The sequence below is a fragment of the Cladosporium halotolerans genome (genome assembly GCF_011745625.1).
Source record: "Cladosporium halotolerans strain TM138-S3 chromosome Unknown Sca6, whole genome shotgun sequence".
In the NCBI taxonomy this organism is placed as follows: Eukaryota; Fungi; Ascomycota; class Dothideomycetes; order Cladosporiales; family Cladosporiaceae; genus Cladosporium; species Cladosporium halotolerans.
This window is the reverse complement of record NW_027191457.1, coordinates 1,028,816-1,050,743: the sequence shown is the minus strand read 5'-3', so window position 1 is coordinate 1,050,743 and position 21,928 is coordinate 1,028,816. Positions and strand designations below refer to the sequence as shown.

Genomic DNA, 21,928 nt, shown 5'->3' with positions numbered 1-21,928 from the left:
TGCGGGAAGGGATGAGTGGGATGGTGGTGTTTCAATGGGCGGGACCTTGCTGCTGAGGAGCTTGCCGCGACGTCCTCGATGGATGATTCTCCTGCCCGTGCCAAGCCGAGCTGCGGGAGGCTCGGCCAATCAGCGCGAGGCTATTGATGTGCATTACTTAGATGGGGCGATTGCTTATTTCAACCTTTGATGGTCGAGTATATGATGTGAGAGTTAAAAAGGATGGCCGACGGTATTCATGCTTTGTCAAATATGGTGCGAATCATTCCATTGATGTTGGCCGCTTCTGGCGCCATTTGTAAGAGAAGTCACTCACGTTGCGACATCGGATTTCAAAACAATACAACAATTTTAAATTCAAGGATGCCTACCAATGCTGAGGTGCTCGGAAACGCCAGAGCTACCAGTCGTGCCTGAACCAGCTAGAAAACCATGGGCACATTCTCAATTCCAAAACAGAACAAAGCCACGAGGCCCACACAATGCCTTCGACAGCGACGGACTCGGTGCGCTCGGCACGCGAGCTTGTCCATTCCCCCTTTCCTTTCAGTTGCCCTTCCCCTTAGCCTCAGAAGAAGCCTCACCCTTCGCATTCCCCTTAGCCTGCTGCTCGCGACGGTTGCGACGACGGCCGTGACCCTCGCCACCCTGCGCAGCCTCCTCGCCGCCATCCGGCAGAGCATCGCGCATCGGCCCAGCGAAATCCTCAAAGCCCTCGCGCAGCTTCTCCATGGCATTCTCACGCTTGTTCTTGCGGATCCTGTTGCGCCTAACGCGCTCGAAGTGGTGCGCGAGCTCGCCCTCGTCGCCCGCGCCGTCGTTGACGTACGCGTAGATGGCGTTGAGCTGCACCTGCGTGTAGCGACCGCCCTCAGAGTGCTCGAAGAAAGAAGTGACCATGCGGTTGATGATCGGGTCGTGGACGGGAAGGTGCTCGTAGAGGTACTGCATCTGCTTTGCGCCGGCGGGGTACTGGGTCAGGCGCCCGAGGATCTCATGGCGGAGGTCGCGGGGAAATGGCGCGAGATCGAAAGCCAGGACACCGGTGTAAGTGTCGACGAGGGCGCGAAGGGTGATCTTCGAAAACGGAGCAGGGGTCAACGGGAGCAGTGGCTCGTTGTTGCGCGTGCGCTTGTTCTGCTCCATCCAGTTGAGAATGTGGCGGGCAACGCTAATATCAGGTTGAACCCAGGCGCCGTCGACGCCGATATTCAAGGCCTTGGGCTCAGGAAGCTCGGGAGCGGCAGGGGACTCAGTTGAGTGAAGGGCCGTGGAAGCGGTGGCGACAGCCTCGACAGGAACGGACTCCTTGGTTTGCTCGACCTCGCTCTCTACCATGTCGGCCCAGCTCTTGCTCTTGCTTGATGCGTCACCGTTGGCAGGGGCATCCTTGTTGATGACTTTGGATCCGTCAGAGGCCTTCGACTGAGGCTCCTCGTTGTTGGCCTGAGGAGGCTTAGGGAAAACAGATTTGGCGAACTTGGAGAAGCGAACCATGACGCCGAGAGAGATCTCGCCGACATACTCGTCATCCAAGTAGACCTTCACGATCTCGCGCGGACGCTTCACTGGAGTGTCGCGAGTCTTCGCATTGGGACTGGCATACTGCGACTTGAAGCCAATGACTACTGGTCCTGAAGTCATGGTGGGCAGGTATGCGTGGTACTGTGGTGTCAGTGTGTAAGTATCGCTCTCCGGGTAGTAGTAGGCGTTTGGGTGTGCAACCTCGGGAGCTTGCTGCCAGAAAGGCTCGGTGGCTTGTGGTGACGCTTGGTCGTGTGGGTGACCAAGTCGTGTGAGAAGTTCGAGATGCTGAATTTCAAGCGCAGGCTGCTTGTGTGAAGCAGAAGTGACTTTCTGAGAAGGATAGTTCATCAGAGGGCGACCATGAGTGTCACAGGTGAGTGACTTCGCGGATGACCAAGGTGATGTGAAGAACGGCCTGTGGTAAGGAGCGAAGCTGCCCTTTAAGCCTTTTGAAGCGGTTAAGATTCACCTATGCTGTGGTGAATGCGCATTGTTTTTTGCTAGACCCGAGAGCCGAGTGCGCCGCCTGCGGTCAATTAGCAAAGCCACTGTGCGTGTGACCCTTGAAATATCAATGCTTGCTTTTCGGCGTCATTGTAGCAATTTTCACACAATGGCATTGTTCAAGCTGCTCTCAGCGCTGGAATGCCTCGCACAACCGGTCGAGGGGCTGCCTGATTTTCACTTCCGCGCTTCAAAGTTTACTTGTGCCTTCAATGGCCGGCAAGGCACCGCTCATCTCGGGAACCATGACCTCAACAGGCTCGCGCCCAAATAGCACGTGCTCACGGCCTCCTGCACTGCTCCACCAGGAGTGACAGACTCTGCTACGTTCCGGGTCCATGGCGCCGTCTACAAGTGTGAGCCAGAAGTGCTCCTTGCAATGCTCCCTCATGTTTGCATCATCGACCGTATTCACTAAATCTGCTGCGATCGGTAACCACTCGTCCATTAAGCCGAGTGACAGCTGAGTCAGCACGTCAATGACTGTGAGAACAACGATTGCTTGTTCAGAGAGCGGGATGTCGTCTTCTGCGGCTGGCGCTGCGGAGGGATCCGTCGGTCGCGGCGGAAGTGGGCTTGTAGTAGCGTGTGCGGCACGGTCGTTGAGCAGCTCAAGCAATATTGAGGGTAACTCAGGCTGGCTGGTTGATAGTGGCGAAGGTGGAGAAGTGATCTGGATCAGAGTCTTGAAGGCCAGTCTGAACTGGCGGGAGGAAAGGCTCGAGGGAAAGACACGGAAGAGCGCATCGACATAGAACGGCAGATGCCTGTTGGCGAGATCTGCATTCTGAGGAGTAGAGAAGACTGCCAGCATCACACTGTGGGCTGCCTCGAATATTGGGAGTAAGTGACTGTCACCTCCCGAAGCGAGATACGGAGAGGCAGAGTTCACCAAAAGATCTTCGGCGAGTGTAGGTGGTAGTACGAGTGTGAGGTGCTCCGAGGTATTCAGGAAGAACAAGTCAAGATTCCGATCCAGTGGTAAGGCTGGTACTCTGCCAGATTCAGTAGGACGAATGCTCTCCAGGTACGCTTGGACAGCGGGTGGATAGCTGCTGAGTATGTCCACAGCGGTCAGGTATACGAAAGTATATTGTGAGAAAGTCGCTGACCCCGACCGAGTGGAAACAAAGTACAGGTTGCGAAGCGTGTTCAGCGTTCGCACAGCAATTGTAGAAGCAGCCTCATCGTCCGCTAGACCCGCATCTGCGAGGACCCTGCCGATCGCTGATCGGAGCACGATTACTGCGGCATACATTGTGGATCTGAGGAGTCTCCATAATAGGTCTGTCGTATGTAAGGTGCTAGGGTCCAGACGTTGTTGCTCTTCGGAAGCGTCGATAGTGGACAGTCTATTTTGTCGCCACTGCAAGTGCAATGTATTGGTGAAGTCTTCCAGGTCTTCCACAGCACTTGCCACTAGCCACGGCGCGCGAACCTGCTCCAGAGTGTGGCCGATTAGGCGGGCTAGTGATCCCAGCGAAGATACAAGCGGGCTTGCCAGAGTTTTCTGAACTCCTTGGAAGGATGGCGAGTTGTCAGGCCAGCTATAAAGCTGTTCAGGCGTGGTTTTTACGTCAATGTCGATGGTGCCCAAGAAATACGCAGAGCCAAGACCGTCCATGTTTCTAAAGGTCGAGCGCATGAGGACAGGCAGCAGTTGATCGAAATCGATCTGTGAGCGCTCGACATCCGACACAAGCGGGAAGCAGTAGTTGAGGACAAGGGCGATAGATTGCTGGCCAAAGCGGTCGTCCTCGGAGACAGATTCAAGCGCAAGATTTACTGCATTGATGAAGCCTTGCTCGAGCGTGTTGCGCATTCCCCGGTTCAGGGCTCCTTCGTCTGCCGGCCCGAATCCAAGCAGGAGCCCTCCCAGAGCAAGGAGGTGTCGCCAACGCGGAGAATGCTCATCGGCGCCCTTTGCCACAGCTCGTACCCAGTCATCTTTGGGTAAGATTCGTTCGAGTTGCAATTGGGAGAAGTCACGGTCTGGCGATTTATCACGCGATGCCAATTCATGCCGAAGGAGGGCCTGGGCGGCAGAGTGAAAGACGCTCATGCATCGCATGCATGTCTGAAGCCCGTCCGGAACTGCCCATATTGCTGGTGCTGACAGAAGCTGGCTTGTCAACAATGTAACATTCAGAGGGTTGTTCAAAGTGGTCAGAAGCGAGGACGCGGTCCCAAGCACCCTATCTCAGGTCAGTTAAGACGCGTCATTGTTTGCGATTGATGGTACAAACCGTGGGGTGTCTTGCTGATCTGTGTAAGTCTGCAAAGACCTCAGCAGGGTGCCCAGCAGACGGTCAGCAGGCATTTCGAATGTGTATGGAAGCACTAGCAATAGCCAGTGCACGATTGCTATGTGCGATTAGGCGACGGAGACCGACGTTGTCCAAGTCCCAGCCGGGCGACCTCGGCACCGAAATCTTGAGGCCCGTGCACCATCCCAGCCTCGTCGAGCTCGTCTCACACACACCCTTGCACCACGTCGTCTGTTGTACGTTGCCAGCGACAGGGCTGTTAACACGTGTGGTGGCTGTGATCATCAGCATCCAACGCATGGACGCTGCGCAAGATACACGGTCGCAAGCCATGATAGCAATAACGACCTGATCGACCCGCTTATCGCCACCTTCACCGGGCACATCGACACCGAGCGAACACCAATTGACAAGATGAGCAGCACAAGGTAGGTCAATAGTCAGGTACTCGTGATGTATACCGTACTGAGTTTGAGCAGGAACAAATTCCTCAAGACCGTGGTTGATCCACAACCGCTCTCATACGAGGCTCCCAAATTCCCATCCCTATATTGGCCATTCCCAGTAAGCGGTACACAAACGGTCTATCTCTACGATGCATGGTCTATGTTTCGTTTCACTCTACTCTGGACTCTCGTAGACGTAATCGGCATTCACTTGATTGCTGCTTTGTATGCCATGATGATCCAGTGGAAGAACTGGAGGCTCATCTGGATCACGCCCATCGTGTTCGGTATCATCGGCGGCATCGAGGCTCTCATCGCCGGTTCTGTTGTTGGCGGAGTGTGAGTGTTCCCAATGTATGGTCTCGATTGGCGTGCTGACGAGAATGCACAGCATCGGCGGCGTCTACACGGCTGGCTACTTTCGCATGTCAACATGGATACCATTTTCTTGGGGCATCATCAATGCACTGATACTGATCCTGTCTTCTTTTGCAATACAAGGAGGATTGTGAAGGTACTGAGATGAAATGGCGCGCAATGTTTCCCCGGGAAAACGCTGGTTTGGCTGTCTACCCTAGACTAGCTTAATCCAGAAAACCCCTTGCTATGCAATGCATGAAGTCAGGTCTCAAACTAGAAGCGATGAGAAACTCCTAACGCCAGCCCTATCACAGTGCGGACCGCTAAAATCAACGATTGAAAAGTGCAGCAAGTAACGCCGAACGCCAGCCCCTTGCCCAATGCCAGATGCAAGCAAACGCCAAGTGCAAGATGGAGGAAAAAGACAGGGAATCGCCCACGCAAGCACAAGAAACAAAGCAGCATAAGACTCAGTACTGTCAACAGTTAAAAATTCGCTGGTCGGTGCGAAAGGGCAGACAAAACTCCAACCCCAAGCGGTAATCGGTCGGTCAATCCTTTCGCCGTCTTCATGACCCTTCTGCACTCGACTCTTCATTTCTGGGACCATCCACGGCAGCGACATAGTCAACACGGTGACATTCTTTGCTGCTGGGGTCCAATTTACCCTTTGCATCGAGCTCGCCCTGCACCGAAATCTGAGTCCCCAGCCTCCAAATTTCCAGCCCCGAGACGTCGGCCACCTCGCCATTATGCCTGTACTTCACCCTGAACTTCTGCTCCTTAAACTTCGTCCAGCTTAGCGGAAACATCTCGCGCAGCGTGCAATCCTCCTTGCACTCGTTCTCCTTGCATCTCCGTATGTGCTGCTTCTTCGCCTGGGCCCAGCCTGGACACTGGCCCTGGCGGTTGGCGGCTTTGTTGGGGTTGATGAGGGGCGTGCCGTGCTTGTTCCTCTTGACAGGCCGTTCGCTGTTCTCTGCGGCCGGCGTTGTAGCTGAGCTGTTACCATCATCGACCTCATCTTGCACCTGCTCCCGGGTCCTCTTTCTCCCAGTGGACTGCTGCGATCTGGCGGTGCGGCCAGCGGTCACCATATGTTGAAACGCTTGTGTCATCTCGGGACCAAGTCCTGGGGGGATCTGGACCGGGGCTCCCAGATCTTGCGCAGGATTGATGGTAGTACCAGCGGCGCCCTGGGACACAGGCTGCTGCGCGCCATTCAGAGGCGCGTAGAATTGACCTTGTACAGTTCCGGAGTGTTGGTAGACCGTGGTGCTGCTGGCAACAGCACCCATGGCAGCCGGTAGCTGCGCGCCAGAGAGAGGAGCCTGCGCGTAGACCTGCGGTCCCATTCTCGGATCCAGATACCCATTGATGCTGCTACCATAAACGCCCTGCACAGCCCATTGCTGCGCGCCATCGAAGTTCTGCCCGTAGAAAGGTTGGGGCATCGCCGGTGCCTGGTTGAACTGGGTGCTAATACCAGGGGCATGCACCCCAAGATCTTGTTGCATGGCCCCGAGAGGCAGGGCGGGATTGTAGCCAGCCTGAGATCTCGCTGGCGTGTAATCGACATTGGCATTGTTGTAGACGGAGAGCGCGTTAAGATCAATCGTCGGGCCGTTGAGATCGAACTCCTGATTGGGATCGAGGTCGAATTGAAAGCTGTTGTCAACGGTACCCGTGTGAATAGGCAATTGTTGACCTTGGAAATGGAGACTCTGATCAGCGCCCGCCGCATGCGTCTCCAGCCCGTAGTCGAATCCCAAGCTGTTACCAGAGGGAATGGTGTCAGGCTCAAACACCAGCTTTTCGTAATCCCCCAGATACCGAAAATCCACCTCATCCAGGGCCAAGAGCGCCGGGTCGATGGTGCTAGACGGCAGCGTGTTGCCAGAAGGTGCCTGCATTTCGGCGAGAGCATTGTTGGCCGCAGTTTCAGCGATCTGGGTGTCGCTTGAGGTGCTGCTAGCGACTGTGTTCTGACTGCGACGACGCATTTGCACCATGGCGTGGTATTCAGGGTCCTCGGACAGCGAGTTGCCCGCGAGCGTGCTGCTGTCAGCCGTGCGGTTGATATAGGACTTGAGGGCCTCGGAGAGTGTACGCTCTCTATCCAAATTGAAGCTGGTTCCGTTGGTAGCAGCACAGGAGAAGTTGTTGCAAGTCTGGGAAGCCATGGTGGGTATGGTGGGTAAGTCTTGGGGTCACGTGATAATGTAAGTGAATTGAGGTTGTCAAGGGGACAACCCAAACGGCTGGGGGATGGCCAGAACCTCGTATCTGACGACGGCCAGGGAATAATACAGAGTTGTCGTCAGACACGCTGAAGACAGCATCGCCATTGGCTCTGAGAGAGATGGTTTGGATGAGCGTGTCCTCACACTGTCCTCACACTGTCCTCACACTGTCCTCACGCTGGCCTGGCAGGGCTACGAGCCTCCGCAATGGAGATGGCAAACACTCCGTCCGCGATACAACCGTTAGCGCTGTCCTCACACCGCGGTCTATGTTGACGGTGCTATCATCGCGCCTGTTCACCGAGATGTCAATTCGCACCATCAATCGGCAGGCGACTATTAAAAGACTGGCACCATCGAAAAGTGCTGCTTCCCGCAATCACAGCGATGTGAATTTCAGTCCGAAATATTCCTATGCGCGCCTACAGCAGCACTGGAGACAACGGAGGTACATATCCCATTGCATCGAGGGTAGAGGACGTTGTCTTCCCATTGGCAATGCGAGCGTCCTCATACCCAGAGTCAAAAACAGGACTGCATACAGCCAGACACCCACGTCAGACACAAACAGGATTACTATAGCAACATTTCGCCTTCAGAGCCATCCCAACATTTCGTTGTGCCGCTATGGTTCCGCATGTCGGAACGAACAATTCACTTCATGGCTTGTCACGTGAAGAATCCGTACAGGGCCAATCAGCGGACTCCCCGCTGTGTTCGTGCTTCCATCGACCGCGCCGGTATAGCCAGCCCATCAGCGTGCCATTGAGAGCGTATCATTGAAACAGCGTCATTCCCGCTCAACAGATGAACTATTGTCATATGCTTTGGAAAGCGCGGGCTTGGAGAATTAAGAAAGGAACTTTCCCCGGCCCTGGCAAGGTGCGACCAACAGCATCAGAGCGTCGAGCGGAATTTTGCACCACAGAGAAAAAATGTTGCGAGGAGCGTGAGCATGAGATGATATAGTATCATCTATATTTACATAAAGAATCTAGTGAAACAGGATTCCAAATGCATTAGACGCCAAATCATAATGCAATCGACCAAACCCTTCAAAGTCTTCCTATGAACGAAACAACGACTAAATCGCCGCAGTAGCAGGCACTGCCTGCCCCGCCGGCCCCGGAACACCACCTGGCCTTCTGACCGAACTCCACGGCGGAATCGACCTCGTCGAGCCCGCCCTCTGTGCCTTCGAGCTCGCAACGCTATTGCGCCTGGTCTCCGCCTCGTCCTCGTCGTACGTACTCTCAGACATGAAAGGCGAGCGAGCGCGAATGTCCGGGCCCTTGAGGAGCAGGATCACCGGGACCAAGCTGAGTGCCAGGCCAATGAAACCGAGCAGACTCGAAGCCCACTGGAAGCCGAGGTTGGTGTATAGCGACTGGGATGCAAGCGGCAGGAAAGCGCCGAAAGTGTTGCGGCCCAGCGAAGCGGCGGAGAGGGCGGAGGCGGCGTACTTCTCGTAGGCGTCGGCGAGGTAGTTGACGACGGCCATGTAGATTTCGTAGATTCCCAGGCCGACGCAGGCGATACCGAGAGTGGGCACGATCCAGTGCAAGGAGCTGTAAGCAGCCCAGCCGTACCAGAAGAGGCCGGCGGTGAAGATGAGGGAGCCGGGGACGGCAAAGTAGAGGCGAGCTTCTGGGACGGGCTTGCCGGGTCGTTCTTTGTTGCGGCCGGCTGAGCGCAAGTAGAGGATGTCCTGGGCGGGGTTGATGATGGTACCGATGACAGCGCCGACGGAGAGGGCGAGCTGGATCAAGGTGGTCTGAAACGTGCCGAAGCCGTAGAGTGTCGTAAAGACTTGGGTGACACTGCTTTGGAACAGGAACAGGATGCCCCAGGCGAAGCTGACCCAGAGTGTGAAAGAGATGACGACGAACTCGGTCACAAGCATCTTTGTGGGACGCTTGAAGGAGACCTTGAGCATCTCGACGACACTCGTCTTGTTGAGCTCAGCTTTAGTGTAAGCGTTGCGGCCTGCCTTGCGGAGCTTCTTGGCCTTGCGGGCCAGAATGACGTCTCCTCGAGTCTCCTTCAAGATGAACCAGAAGACCGGCAGCAAGATAGCATCGGAGATGAGCTGTACCCAGTAGATCCACCTCCAGTTCAAGTGCGTCTGCGCGGCACCACCGACGAAAGGCCCGAGAGCAATACCAATGACACTCGTCATGCCGAAGATGGACATGGGAATGCTGCGGGCTTTCTCACCACGCCAGATATCCGTGATTGTTCCTCCGACAATGTTGATACTGACTGAACTTGCGCCTCCGCCGAAAAATCGGGTGACAATGAGGGTTGCGAAGTTTGGCGCAGTCGCGGACGGAATGAGCCAGATAAGGAAGAGGATGTAGCTGATGAAGTATCCCGGCATGCGACCAGTGTTCTCGGTGAGGGGAACAAACAAGAGCGGCCACACGGCTGCTCCCACGTTCCATGAAGCTGTCGCCCAGTACAACCAAGGGAAGTTGGCCTGGCTGATGCCGAATTCGGCCTCCATCTGCACGTTTCCAGATCCATAAGCTCCAGCCGGAAGACCCGTCAAGATAGAGCTTTAGGAAGTCAGCGATGTCTGGGCTCGGTATCTCGAATGACACTCACATGAAGCATGTCGTGATAGTCAACACCCATTTGTACGATACAGACCAGTTGAAGCTGAACCTCCGTCAATAATGCCGTCAATAATCGTCGGTCATGAGGAGTCCTTACGGGTTCTCAGGGTCATTCGGGCCATCCCAGTCAACCAGCTCGAAATCATCTTTTTTCTCTGGGTCGCCACTTCCAGCCGACGATTCTCTTGATCCATCTAAGTGTTCTGCCGACGGTCAGCGAACGCCCTCTGTGGAATGAACGTCGATAGACCTACGTGACCCATTGCGACTGGCATCCTTATCTTTGTCACCGGCTTCCAAATCCGTATCGTCCTGCGGAAGCCTCTCCACTTCCTCGCGCTGCTCTTGTCGGTTCTCGGTATCCATCCTGGCAGTAGGACGACGTGTTCAATAGCACATTAAACTACTAAGAGACTAGAGAAGAAGAATAAAGAGACACAGAATAATGAGAAGCACGACGACCCATCGGTGATTAAAACGGCGATTGACAGAATGAGATCACATATCAGGGCGAACCAACCTTAAAGGTGCGCAAACGCTATACCGGAGCTCCCGGAAAGGCATCCGTCATGGGAAAACGCGATGTCAGAGGGCAGCCGCGAGCACAGAGTTTGACTCTGCTTACGGATGCGTGATGTCAGGTGGGAGGTGAAATTCGCCATTTCTCTCCGTACAAGGACCGATGAAGCTGGAAGAAGCACCGAACGATGGGTCCGGGGTTTGACGACGGCAAAGCGTTCGGTTTGTAAGATGGGAAACGCTCGGAATCGATTGTTTCGAGGTATCTTTTTGATGAGACGAAGCCCGTGATTCTGATGTTAGACGGTACGCCAGGTGGAACCGACCGGCGATGTTTGTTGATCCTCCGGGGAGGCTCAATCAACGGTCGAGGTCATCCCGCGAAAAGTGAGACTGGCTTTGCGATGACAGCATGATCGACTGCATCCCCGGCAACCCCGGATTTGATTGCGGATTTCGAGACAGAGACGCGAATTCTGGGAAATTTACGGAATTTGTGATTGATAAAGGACAGTCCAGCGCGGCCTGCGGAAGTTGATGAAGCCGCAATCAATTCACGGATTGTACGAATGGATGTGGCAACTGCAGTTTTTTGTGCCAAGTTGTGATTGGCTGATATTTTGATCACGCCTATGAAACTTGCTCAGATGCCAATCAACATCGACCTTACGTCGCCGTCTTATTGAGATTTCCAACATCGCTGATAATATTCGCATCCTTCCTGCCCGCAATCGCAAGAGCATTGAGCAGCTGGACCAGAATTGGCTCGAGCGAGAGACCCAGCGCCAGCGGATTGAGAGTTTCATCCAAAACCGTCTCCGACGAGCACGCGCCGCCGACATTTCCATCGAAAGCATCCTTGACGAACTTGAAAGCGCCCGGGAAGCCGATGACTTCCGTGGTCGCATGGCCGCCAGCGGCAATAGTGACGAACTCAACGCTCGCACCGAAGCCACACCAATCATCGCGGAGCGTGGTGGCGTTGGCGTACGGGATGATCTCGTCGTCTGGGGCGTGGAACATGTAAACCGGGGCCGTGGGTGTCTCACCGGAGTTCAAGCCCATATTGTTGCGAGTGAGAACGCTGGAAATGGTGGGCTCGTAGAAGATCTGGTCGCCGAGAGTTTGGACCTTGGTGGATTGAACTTCCTGGAAAGCGAAGGTGAAGATGTTCTGGACGGAGCAGATTTGCTCAGCGAGATCCAGGACAGTCTGGCCGTACGGTGTAATGATCTGATCGTATACTGGGAGCAGCTCGGCACCATATGCAGTAGGTGCACTAAGGCCGGCAAGAGCCTGGGGGAGGAAACCGGAGAAAAGAGTACCGTCGACGAGAAGAGCTGTGCCAGTGAGATTTGCCGGTGTGCCACCATGAGCCCAGCCCTTGATATCGAGCTCTGGGGCGTAAGATGGCTGCAACCCGGCTGCCCAACCTGTTGCAATGGCACCACCACTGTAGCCGTAGCCAACGACCTTCGGGTTGTCAGTGGAGAAGCCAAGCGTCGATTTGAAGTTCTTCACAGCACGCATGCTGTCCAAGACGCCAGTACCAGCAAGGCGACCGGCTCCGAAAGCAGCATCGGGACCTTCGTAGTCTGAGGCAGACACGATGTTGCCATCCAAGATGAAGGCTTGCAGCAGGAGGAACTCGACGGAAGAGATGAGGTCAATCTGCGGCGCGAAGAGCCTGTAATTGTAACTCGGGTCGCAAACTCCGCTCCTCGCCGCGCCATCGTAGGCTGTCTGGAAGGAGACAAAGCGGTCGTTCTTCGCAACAAGAGGCTTGAAGACTGTTGTCACGGAGGCGATTGCAGAGCCGTCAACAGCATTTGTGCGGTACAGCAGCTGCCATGCCTGGACCGGATTCGGAATCAGGCCGAAGTAGGCCGTCGCGACTTTGCGAGTGCGCAGGATGGCTCCAGGTTCCTGGCTCTCAAACCCTGCAGGAGGCTGATAGAACGGGTCAAGGCTTGGGAGCAGCGGTGGCGTGATCAGTTGACCTATACTGGAGCCCGCGAGGAAAGCAACCAGCATAAACAAGGAGACGAAGTGCTTTAGCATGGTGGGCTAAAGTTGCACAACAAAAATGAGGTAAGTGGCTGTCTGAACGAGTGACCGGCCCTGTGGCTGTCGGCAGCAACGAAAGACTGCGACTGTGAAGACCGAAGGCAGGATAGGAGGCGTCTCGCCGACATATACTTGTATTATTAGCCGTTGGCAGGCTCTGCTACTTCGTTGGATGTCTTGCGACGCTGCGCAACGCTAGCAACGGCCGCCATCTTTGCTAAGCCCCGGCACGCAGGCCTACACGGGGGCTATTGAAAGCTTCGAGTAAGCGATGTAAGCGTACCTTATACTAATACTACACAAGAGGGTATATACAGACCAAGAGCAGTACTGGGCGTGTTGATCCACGCGTGGTGGTGATGTTCTGCAGGTATCACAACATGAAGCACGAGCCGAGGCACGGAGTTCTTCCCACGTAAGGCTGCCTAGTATTGGACACAGCAGCATGTGCTCGAAGTATCACGCTGTGGTACCGTGGGCGCGGGCCTGTGATTGGAGGCCATGGCCCGGTCCACAACGCGACGCAAACGCAAAGCCCAAATCGAGGGGCCGGCCGCGATGCACGTGAGTCGTATTAAGGACGCCGAGGAAGCTCGATATTGGAAGGTAGCAGTGTGACCTGTCCGTCTGTCGTTTTGCGCATTCAGTCCTAGCCGAGTAATCCCGGCATGATATATCACATGTCGTGACTCTAGATGGTTGAGGAAGTCGTTGGTGTCGCCAGAGACACGATGTGATGTTGTCCAAGCGAGCCTTCCCCCGGTCGCCCACGCGCCGGGCGGACGGACGGATCGACGTCGCTCATCGCGGAGACGAGGCGCCAAGCAACATCGCCTTACCGTAGTGGCCGGCCTTGATATACCATCTAATTATTAGATCCAAGGTTGGCCTTGATAGCAAAAACAACCGAGTAGCATCGATACGAGCTTTTACGAGCCTCATTCAACCCAGCCTAACCCCAAATCCATCCATCAGATCCCGAGCACCACACCCACAGCCATGTCCACCAACCCCACCCTCCAGGCGTTCCTGGCCGAATACGACACCCGGCTCTCGCTCTCCGGCAGCTCCAAAATCCTCTGCCTTGACGACACCACAACCGCGACCGTGACAGCGTGGTGCAAAGATGCCTTCGCACACAACGACCAGCCGTCGATAACTACGCACAAAACCGACACATCGTCCACGCGCGCCTGGTCGCAGCCCGAATCGACCTTCACGCACATCTTCGCCACGCTGTCATCCGACCTGAAAACGTCGGTCAAGGGCTTGAAGTGCGTGCACTACTCGCTGCTCTGGAAGGGCGTGGCGGTGATACTGCCGCCGGAGTCGGGCGAGGTGGCGGGCGAGAAGGTCAACTTTGCGAAGTTGGTGGAGCTGGGCGGGTTTGAGCCTGGGAAAGTGAGGGCGATCGAGGTGGGAGGAGGGGAGATTTGCTTTGCTATGAAATGGGATTTGTTGACCGCTTGATTGACGTCGGTTTCCTGTTGCACGAGAATGGATGTGAGGTATTTAATGATATCACGAAGTAATCAAATGCTATTCACGTGGGTATCTTAGACCCTGTGTACTCCTGAGGGCAACCGTGATGAATGGAACAACATCCTCCCAAAAGTAAGTTATTGAAAGCGACGATGCTTTTACTCGAGAGACTTATTAAAGGAACAAGAATAAAGAAAAAGCGATTCCAAGATATGCGATGAATAGAGTGCGCAACCATTAGATTGCCGGCGAGCAGCGCTGAGGAGAATTAATCCTCGCGCCCATGGTCTTCATGTAGATATACTGCAATTGGTGTCAGCAAAACCCTTGTCGGTTCAACGGTGCGTCAAGAATTCACCATGCGGCTGAACAACCCAACTAATCACAAAAGCCAGCCCAAACGTCGCAGTCAGACAAACAAACACCGTCTGCGTGAACTTGCCCACGGTGGCCGCGTAAATAGCATTAAAAACCGTAGGCGCCACAACACGTGCCAACGCGTGCAACAACCCGCTGGCGCCGAGGAGTTGGCCCGTTTGCTCAGGCGGCACATGTTTGGTCAGCGCCGACTGCAGCGTGGGTGAAGCAACACCACCAATGGCCGCGATACTGCCAGACAGGATCATCATGCTACCAGAACGAGAAAGGGTGTAGCCCAAGTATCCGATTGTGTCGAAGAGGACTGCGAAGCGAATGATGGACAGGTCGAACAGGTCAGAGCCGGAGTTCTTCTGCGAAGGGAAGTTCTTCGTCCGGCGCACCCAGCGCGTGAGCAGCGGCATGACGACGAGCAGGCAGAAGACGCGGCAGGCGTTGACAATACTCATGAAGCGCGAGGACTCGAAAGTTTTCCAGCCGAACTGGTAGTTTGTGTAAATTATGACGACGGTCATGGAGCCCATTGCGACGCCGAAGACGATGGTGTCGACGGCTGCGAGGAAGACGAGGTTGCGGCGCAGCGCTGGTGACGAGCCCTCGCCTGTCGGCCACAGCACCTTTAAAGGAGCGAAGACGTTGAGAGACCGCAGCTGGTTGATCCAGTCCCATGTCGAATCCTGTTGGGTGTCGCGACGAAGCTCCTCGTGCTTTTCGCGCGCCGCAAGTTGGCGCTTCTTACTGACAGACTCCGGCACAACGAAACCGATGAAGATCGCGAAAGACGTATGCACGGCAAGCAAGATGTAGAAGACGATGACGATCTTGCCGGTGTACTTGACCAGATAGCCTGCAATGATGGGCCCGAATGCGACGCCGGAGAACAGGCAACCATGGATCAGACCGAAAGCTACATTACGTCCCGCGGGAGGTGTGCAATCAGTCACATAGGAGTTGGTAATGGCCATTGCGACGATGAAAGAGCCGGTCAAGCCGTCTAGAGCAGCCCCCACGAGAAGCCATTCCACGTTAATGGTCTCCGGGTGAGTAGCCGCTATGATCGTGATGATTTCGGCCAAAATAGTTCCTGCGCTTGTGACGACGATAATCTTCTTGCGTCCGTACCGATCGCTGAGCGCGCCCAGTTTGGGGCTGGCGAATGCAGAGATGAGGCCGGTAATGAGGTTTATCCACAGAGTGAATATCGACACCCGACTCTGTACCTCAGGAATGCGACATTGATCATTATCCCCACCATTGAAGTCGACAGGCAGTCTCGTGAAGCCTGGCTCCGCAATTGATCGCTCGTCGATATATTGCCGACAAACCAGCTGCAATATCAGGTTGATCTTGGGCGTGATGGAACCTCCAAAAGCCAGAGCCACTATGAAGAACGGCCCCAGAACCCAGTATATCGACGGCCTTTTGTGCCACGGCAAGTGGGCAAAATCATCTCCTCCGGACCACGAGTCCTTCCGGCCTTCGTCCGCAGGCTCGCGCGGCAGCAAAGGCGACTCTTCGTGGAGCCTGTGCTCGCCCGTCTCCTCGGGTACGCTTATGCCGCCGCCTGCTACCTTCGCCGCCTGATGACCAGCCCTTTCGCTGTGTACATTGCGATCCTGCCGAAGAGCGCGCTGCTCAAGAGCAGCCTCGGCCTCAATCACGCTGTCTGTGTTCTCCATCGCGCGCCTATGCTCTTGCTAGATGCTCACTGCCGTAGTGGTTGACTTCCGAGTCCGAATGCGACGGGCACGAGACCTGATGGCGATCTTACTCTGGGCCTGCCAAAGTCATGTCGGTATGCGGTCAATGCTGTAAAGGAAAGAAGACTGAGATGGGAAAACGAGAGACGGGACGGTCAGCAAGCGTGCGGAATGCGATGAGCGCTACATTATCAATCAAGATACGGCGTTGCAGGAGCCAGATGCGAACCACGTCAGGCATACGGCACGGGTTTCAAGCCCGCGAAACGCTAATCGTCTGCCTTCCAGATGCGGACTTCTGTTTATCTTCCACTTTCAGACGAATTGCAGATCTATAGCGTTCGGACTATGATGTTCTCTTAACCGCCGGTTATTGGAAGACTCTGGATGTAGATTTCGTTCATCCCTTCGCAGCGTATATGCTCCTATTATCCCCTTTGTTGGCAACATCCCGGCTCGAGTGGTGAGGTCATCGCATCTCGAAACGCATCCCCAGCCAGTCCGATGGCCGCAGCGGCACTTTCGGCGTTCATTCCTCCCGGCCCTCCGTCCCGGTATCTCACAACGACAACATTACTGAAATTAGATTGATGGCAATTGATACGCTCTCAATGGGTAGACACGCTATTATGGATATGCTTTTGATGGTCATAGCTCACATTGCCATGCCATTCTGGAGATGACGTTCCATTCATTCTTCAGTCTGTCTGTCACAAGCCATCCGATACCCTCAAACGTCCCTCCACAACACCTCTCTCAAACAACAATTTCGTTGACCTCAAACGTTCCACCCATCACAGCCTCTTCTTCTCACTGCCCTTAGCCTTCGGCTTCGGGCGAGCCAGCTCGAAATGCGACCCAGAGCAATCCTTCCCATGCTCACAGTCCCAGCTCTCAACCATCCTCTTGACAGTCCTCTCAATGCCCATATGGGCCTTCTTCTCCTCAACCTCCTTATCCAATTTCCCCACAACCTTAAACCCGAACCCCATTCCAAGAGCCTCTGCAAAGCTCCAGGCATGCTGCATGAGAAGCAGCGGCACATCCGTCTTGCAGCAGATGACGACCTTTCCGAGCGCCTCTCTCTCCTCCTCCAGCAGTTCGTACAGCCAGTTGGCGGCGGGCTCGATAACGCGGAAGCAGTGGCTGCGGTGGCGGGCGCGGAGGACGAAGGTATTGCACGCGTAGTACATGAGGTAGGCCTCGTTCTGGACCTGGCGGCAGGTGAGGGCGAGGGCGAGGCGGTCACGCTGCTGGGTGCGGGCGTCTTTCTTCTTGCGGCCGACGCGGATGATCTTGCCGTCTGTTGTGGGGTGGGTTAGCTGTTGAGGCTGCGGGTTAGGGAGGTGATAGGGGACTTACGGCCATCGACGACGTATTGCCAGATCATGTTTCTGATCTCGGCCGGGAGTCTGAAGATGGGGGAGTCGCTGCTCCCGGTCTTCTTCTCGTGACTCTTGCCGCCAGCAGTGCTGGAAACGGCGTCGCTGGGCGCAGCATGCTTGCTGTCGGCGGTGTCGAGAAAAGCCATCTTCTTCCAGGCTTCTGGACGATGACTTGACCGCGTGTTTAGTAGATGTAACACCAAAAAAAGCGCCAAGTCCTCCACTGCTTCCTCCGATCTCTGAACCGCGCTGCCTGACGATAACGACGCTGCAAAAAGTAATACCTTTGATTGAGAAGCTATAGCTTCTTGTGTCGTTGATTTGTTGCGGTTGTTGATCTTTATTTGAGCGTGTCAAGAAAACAGCGACGAGAATGCGTGTTGTGGTGCGGTAAAAGATGGTGTGTCGAGGGATGGAGGTTGGAAGGCGAGAAGGAGGGTGTTGAGTCGATCAAATAGTCGGACGAAGTGATGGGACGCAAACGGCGGCAGCTGACATGTGACGCTCATTTCATTCGGCAGCCTCATGCATAGTGAGTGAGTGAAGATGTTTTGAATCGCATGTGACCGCCGTTGAAGACCTAAGGCATGTGTGCGTGAGTATTGGGTGAAGTGCGCATGAAGTAGCTCGCAGGATGTAATGAAGACAGATGCCTAATATTACTGGTAGTTTGGTAAGTAATTACATACATGTGACAACTTACAGTGCCACGGCATCGTTGTTGCGCTCATTCTGGCCGAGGAAGAACTTCTTCTGCTCCAAGCATCTTTCACTCTTGCAGCCGGGACACCTGAGGCCCATCTGCCTGGAGCACGCCTCGCCGCTGTCCAAGTGGCTCTTGGCAATATCCGCCAGTCCGCGAATGAAGATCGGGTTGCCGTTGAGAGACTCTGCTCGCCTCACTCGGCCGTCTGCGCCAAGCTCATTTGCCTCATGGATGACCTCCTGATCGATTTCGAACAGGGTCTCAATGTGGTCGGAAGTGAAGGCGATCGGAATGAGAACGAGATCCTTCTGGCCCTTCTTGACAAGGTTTGCCACGGTATCGCTGGTCTGAGCTCCGAGCCAGGCGGACGGGCCGACCTGCGACTGCCACACAAGGCGGTAAGGGTTCTTGTGACCGAGACGCTGCTGTACTGCCCAAACAGTGGCAGCGACCTCAGCGGGGTAGGGGTCGCCACGGTTGACAACGGACATGGGAAGCGAATGGGCGGAGTAGAGAAGGACGACGCTGTCACGGACATCCTCAGGGTAGGTCTGGAGGGTGGCTTCGATGTTCTGAGCGAAGGCTTCGACAAGACCAGGGTGAGTCGGCCAGCGATCAATCACGCTCCAGTTGATTGAGCCCTCGGCTTCTGCGGCGGTGAGGTTGGAGTTCCGTCTGGGAGACTCCATGCGCTGGCGCCACTTCCACAGCTCATTGAGCGAGCTGCCGGTCGTACTGCACGAGTACTGAGGGTATTGTGTGAATGCCACTGCCCGACCACCTTTGCCCTTGCCGAAACCATCCTCCAGCAGCTTCGCGTACATCTCTTCCGTCAGAGGGTCCGCGTACCTGAAAGCAACGTATGGCTTGTGAGGAGCGCTCTCCGGCCGGATCTTGTCCAGAATCTTGCACATCTCTTCGCACTGGTACTCGCTCCACTTCCTGATGGGGCTGCCACCACCAATATCTGCATACTGCTTTTGAATCTTGGGCGTCCGGCGCTTCGCAATGAAAGGTCCGAGGTATCCTTGAAGAGGACCAAGGGGAATGAGATCGCCGTCGGCGAATAATCGAGAAAGGAAACCGTGAACCTCGTCGGTCGTGCTAGGGCCGCCCATATTCATGAAGACCATGGCAGTGGGACCCTGCGACGAGGTGTTGTCCTGGGTGACAGGCGGTACATGCGTGGCGAGGGCTCGGTGCTGCTGCCATGATCGGGCCTTCTGTGCTTGGAGGCACTGCGCTGGCGATGCTCGTTTGCTGATCGCGCGTAGAGATTGTGCGACACTCATGATGGGAAATGGGAAATGCGCAAAAGAACCGAGACGCAAAACAAAGCAAAACGTGAGTGAAGTGAGCGCGAATGTGACGAGACGGCGGGCCTCACTTCAACTTTGTGGCCCGATTCCAATGATGCTGACCAGCGGCGGCGATCGCGGCACCGAGCTTCGCCTGCAGTGACTGCGTCACCGATCAGCGAGATCACGTGAATGCGCGACTCCGCGAACGCGACGCTTCAGGCAGCCGACCGTGAAGCTCAAGCCGGGGGCGGAGACGAACGTCCAAACATAAACTGCGCAACCGACATTAGGACGAGAAGTGTTTCGAGGGAGACGAGTTACAGTACATAGAGCCGACGTGTACGAAGATTGTCTGCCCTGACCACTTATCAGCCCGTCTCTCATATCAACAATACCGTTTTCGCCTCATCATATCCGACATGTCGGACTCCAACTACCCTCGCGACCCCGAGGAGGAGGAAGACGAAGATGAGGAGATCGACGAAACTGGCTATAAAACTGTCAAAGATGCCGTACTATTCGCAATCGACGTCAGCAAGTCGATGTTAACGAAACCGTCCGAGTTCAATGAGAAGAAACCAGATACTGCGCTGTCGCCAACACTGGCTGCGCTCAAATGTGCTTATGCGCTGATGCAACAACGTATCATCAGCAATCCCAACGACATGATGGGCGTGCTGCTTTTCGGCACCGAGAAGAGCCGCTTCCAAGATGGCGACGACGGCGGTGGTCCGGGTCTGCAATATCCCCACTGCTATCTCCTTACCGACCTCGACGTACCCGCTGCCGCAGACGTCAGACGATTACGGGATATGGTTGAGGATGAAGAAGAGCGAAGCGATCTTTTGCAAGCCAGCGACGAGGAAGTCAGCATGGCCAACCTTCTCTTTTGCGCAAACCAGATCTTCACCACCAAGGCTCCCAATTTCTCTTCAAGACGGCTTTTCCTCGTCACCGACAACGACTACCCTCATGCCTCCAGCCGCGATGCTCGAAACTCCGCCGCAGTCAGAGCGAAGGACCTGTACGACCTCGGCGTCACGATCGAGCTGTTCCCCATCTCCCACCCAGACCGAGGGTACACTTTCGATCGTAGCAAGTTCTACAACGACATCGTTTATTCTAGCACGCCGTCAGACCCGGACGCCCCTGCTCCACTGGCAACAGACATTAAGCCTGCATCTTCCACCGCTAAGGACGGTATAAGCCTGCTGCAGTCACTGCTTTCATCCGTCGCTTCTCGCGCTGCGCCACGGAGAGCCCTCTTTGCCAACCTGCCTTTCGAAATCGGACCCAAGCTCAAGATCAGCGTAAAAGGCTTCATCCTGCTGAAACGCCAGGAGCCAAAGCGCACATCATACATCTACCTGCCCGAAGACAGCGACAAGCCGCAGATCGCCGTCATGAGTAGCACTCTAATGGCAGACGACACCGCGCGCTCAGTCGAGAAAGCCGAAGTCCGCCGCGCCTTCAAATTCGGCGGCGAGACCATCTCCTTCTCGACCGAAGAGCTGTCCCAAATCAAAAACTTCGGCGACCCCGTCCTTCGCATCATCGGCTTCAAGCCGACCTCCATGCTCCCCGTCTGGGCCAACTACAAGCCCTCGACCTTCATCTACCCCAGCGAAGAAGGCTTCGTCGGCTCCACGCGCGTCTTCAGCGCCCTGCACCAGAAACTCCTCGCGAGCGACAAAATGGGCATCGCCTGGTTCATCCCGCGCAAAAACGCCGCGCCGACCCTCGCCGCCGTGCTCGCGGGCTCCGAGCACCGCAACGCCGAAGACGAACAAACCCTCCCGCCAGGCCTCTGGATCAAACCCCTGCCCTTCGCAGACGACATCCGGCACCCGCCCGAGACCTCGCACGTCAAAGCGCCCGACGAAGTGACGGACGCGATGCGCAAAGTCGTCCAGCAGCTGCAGCTGCCCAAAGGCGCCTACGAGCCGCGCAACTACCCGAACCCGTCGCTGCAGTGGTTCTACCGCATCCTGCAAGCGCTGGCGCTCGAGGAAGACGTGCCGGAGAAGGCGAAGGACAAGACGATCCCGCGGCACCGGCAGATCGACAAGCGCGCGGGGCCGTACGTGCTGGAGTGGGGGGAGGTGCTGGACGCCGCGTTCCGGAACTGGCAGCGGGAGAACAAGGCGCATTTGCACGCCACGGCGAACGGGGGCGTGAAGCGGTCGCTGAAGGCGGAGCCGGCGAGTGCGGCGTCGAAGAAGGTCAAGCAGGAGGGCGGGGATGGGGATGGCAGTGGGGTGCCGAGCGAGAGTGAGGTTCGGGAGGCGTGGGAGAGGGACGCTTTGAACAAGATGACGGTCAAGGATTTGAAAGCGTTTCTGAAGCAGAGGAAGCTGGGCGGAGGTCTTACGAAGAAGGGAGAGTTCGTCGAGGCCGTGACGAGCTATTTTGAGAGCAGATGAGG

General features: G+C 55.5%; 10 protein-coding genes across 10 annotated transcripts; 3 read left to right on the top strand and 7 right to left on the bottom strand.

Annotated features, from left to right (window-relative positions):
• Window positions 1-546: 546 nt before the first annotated feature.
• On the bottom strand, window positions 547-1,875 carry WHR41_02701 (uncharacterized protein; the record flags this gene model as incomplete). The annotated part of the gene is made up of 1 exon (XM_069371307.1): window positions 547-1,875. The coding sequence occupies one exon, from the start codon at window positions 1,873-1,875 to the stop codon at window positions 547-549; it is 1,329 nt and encodes a 442-aa protein (XP_069231903.1).
• Window positions 1,876-2,221: 346 nt separating this feature from the next.
• On the bottom strand, window positions 2,222-4,373 carry WHR41_02700 (uncharacterized protein; the record flags this gene model as incomplete). The annotated part of the gene is made up of 2 exons (XM_069371306.1): window positions 4,278-4,373; window positions 2,222-4,226 (listed from the first exon to the last, which is right to left on the bottom strand). Exons 1-2 carry the CDS (start codon window positions 4,349-4,351, stop codon window positions 2,222-2,224), a joined length of 2,079 nt encoding a protein of 692 aa, XP_069231904.1. The 5' UTR covers window positions 4,352-4,373.
• Window positions 4,374-4,507: 134 nt separating this feature from the next.
• On the top strand, window positions 4,508-5,628 carry WHR41_02699 (uncharacterized protein). Its single transcript, XM_069371305.1, has 3 exons — window positions 4,508-4,726; window positions 4,778-5,083; window positions 5,136-5,628. The coding sequence occupies exons 1-3, from the start codon at window positions 4,713-4,715 to the stop codon at window positions 5,254-5,256; spliced, it is 441 nt and encodes a 146-aa protein (XP_069231722.1). The 5' UTR covers window positions 4,508-4,712; the 3' UTR covers window positions 5,257-5,628.
• Window positions 5,629-8,283: 2,655 nt separating this feature from the next.
• WHR41_02698 (uncharacterized protein) lies at window positions 8,284-10,331 on the bottom strand (the record flags this gene model as incomplete). The annotated part of the gene is made up of 4 exons (XM_069371304.1): window positions 8,284-9,905; window positions 9,955-10,008; window positions 10,063-10,168; window positions 10,220-10,331. The coding sequence occupies 4 exons, from the start codon at window positions 10,329-10,331 to the stop codon at window positions 8,432-8,434; spliced, it is 1,746 nt and encodes a 581-aa protein (XP_069231723.1). The 3' UTR covers window positions 8,284-8,431.
• Window positions 10,332-11,150: 819 nt separating this feature from the next.
• On the bottom strand, window positions 11,151-12,545 carry WHR41_02697 (uncharacterized protein; the record flags this gene model as incomplete). The annotated part of the gene is made up of 1 exon (XM_069371303.1): window positions 11,151-12,545. The coding sequence occupies one exon, from the start codon at window positions 12,543-12,545 to the stop codon at window positions 11,151-11,153; it is 1,395 nt and encodes a 464-aa protein (XP_069231726.1).
• Window positions 12,546-13,550: 1,005 nt separating this feature from the next.
• On the top strand, window positions 13,551-14,021 carry WHR41_02696 (uncharacterized protein; the record flags this gene model as incomplete). The annotated part of the gene is made up of 1 exon (XM_069371302.1): window positions 13,551-14,021. One exon carries the CDS (start codon window positions 13,551-13,553, stop codon window positions 14,019-14,021), a length of 471 nt encoding a protein of 156 aa, XP_069231727.1.
• A 10-nt stretch (window positions 14,022-14,031) lies between these two features.
• Window positions 14,032-16,319, bottom strand: WHR41_02695 (uncharacterized protein). Its single transcript, XM_069371301.1, has 2 exons — window positions 14,392-16,319; window positions 14,032-14,336 (listed from the first exon to the last, which is right to left on the bottom strand). Exons 1-2 carry the CDS (start codon window positions 16,088-16,090, stop codon window positions 14,302-14,304), a joined length of 1,734 nt encoding a protein of 577 aa, XP_069231724.1. The 5' UTR covers window positions 16,091-16,319; the 3' UTR covers window positions 14,032-14,301.
• A 426-nt stretch (window positions 16,320-16,745) lies between these two features.
• On the bottom strand, window positions 16,746-17,793 carry WHR41_02694 (uncharacterized protein). Its single transcript, XM_069371300.1, has 2 exons — window positions 17,474-17,793; window positions 16,746-17,414 (listed from the first exon to the last, which is right to left on the bottom strand). Exons 1-2 carry the CDS (start codon window positions 17,640-17,642, stop codon window positions 16,906-16,908), a joined length of 678 nt encoding a protein of 225 aa, XP_069231725.1. The 5' UTR covers window positions 17,643-17,793; the 3' UTR covers window positions 16,746-16,905.
• A 402-nt stretch (window positions 17,794-18,195) lies between these two features.
• On the bottom strand, window positions 18,196-19,494 carry WHR41_02693 (uncharacterized protein; the record flags this gene model as incomplete). Its single annotated transcript, XM_069371299.1, has 1 exon — window positions 18,196-19,494. The coding sequence occupies one exon, from the start codon at window positions 19,492-19,494 to the stop codon at window positions 18,196-18,198; it is 1,299 nt and encodes a 432-aa protein (XP_069231730.1).
• A 428-nt stretch (window positions 19,495-19,922) lies between these two features.
• WHR41_02692 (uncharacterized protein) lies at window positions 19,923-21,926 on the top strand (the record flags this gene model as incomplete). The annotated part of the gene is made up of 1 exon (XM_069371298.1): window positions 19,923-21,926. One exon carries the CDS (start codon window positions 19,923-19,925, stop codon window positions 21,924-21,926), a length of 2,004 nt encoding a protein of 667 aa, XP_069231731.1.
• Window positions 21,927-21,928: the final 2 nt, after the last annotated feature.

What these genes read in the sequence shown, in the direction of transcription:
- WHR41_02699 (XM_069371305.1), top strand. An exon ending in GGTTCTGTTGTTGGCGGAGT is followed by an intron (nt 5,084 to 5,135) that starts GTGAGTGTTCCC and finishes GAGAATGCACAG; the next exon opens with CATCGGCGGCGTCTACACGG.
- WHR41_02695 (XM_069371301.1), bottom strand. Translation starts at nt 16,090, where the DNA reads ATGGAGAACACAGACAGCGTGATTGAGGCCGAGGCTGCTCTTGAGCAG. An exon ending in TTGGGTTGTTCAGCCGCATG is followed by an intron (nt 14,337 to 14,391) that starts GTGAATTCTTGA and finishes CACCAATTGCAG; the next exon opens with TATATCTACATGAAGACCAT.
- WHR41_02694 (XM_069371300.1), bottom strand. Translation starts at nt 17,642, where the DNA reads ATGGCTTTTCTCGACACCGCCGACAGCAAGCATGCTGCGCCCAGCGAC. An exon ending in GCAATACGTCGTCGATGGCC is followed by an intron (nt 17,415 to 17,473) that starts GTAAGTCCCCTA and finishes ACCCCACAACAG; the next exon opens with ACGGCAAGATCATCCGCGTC.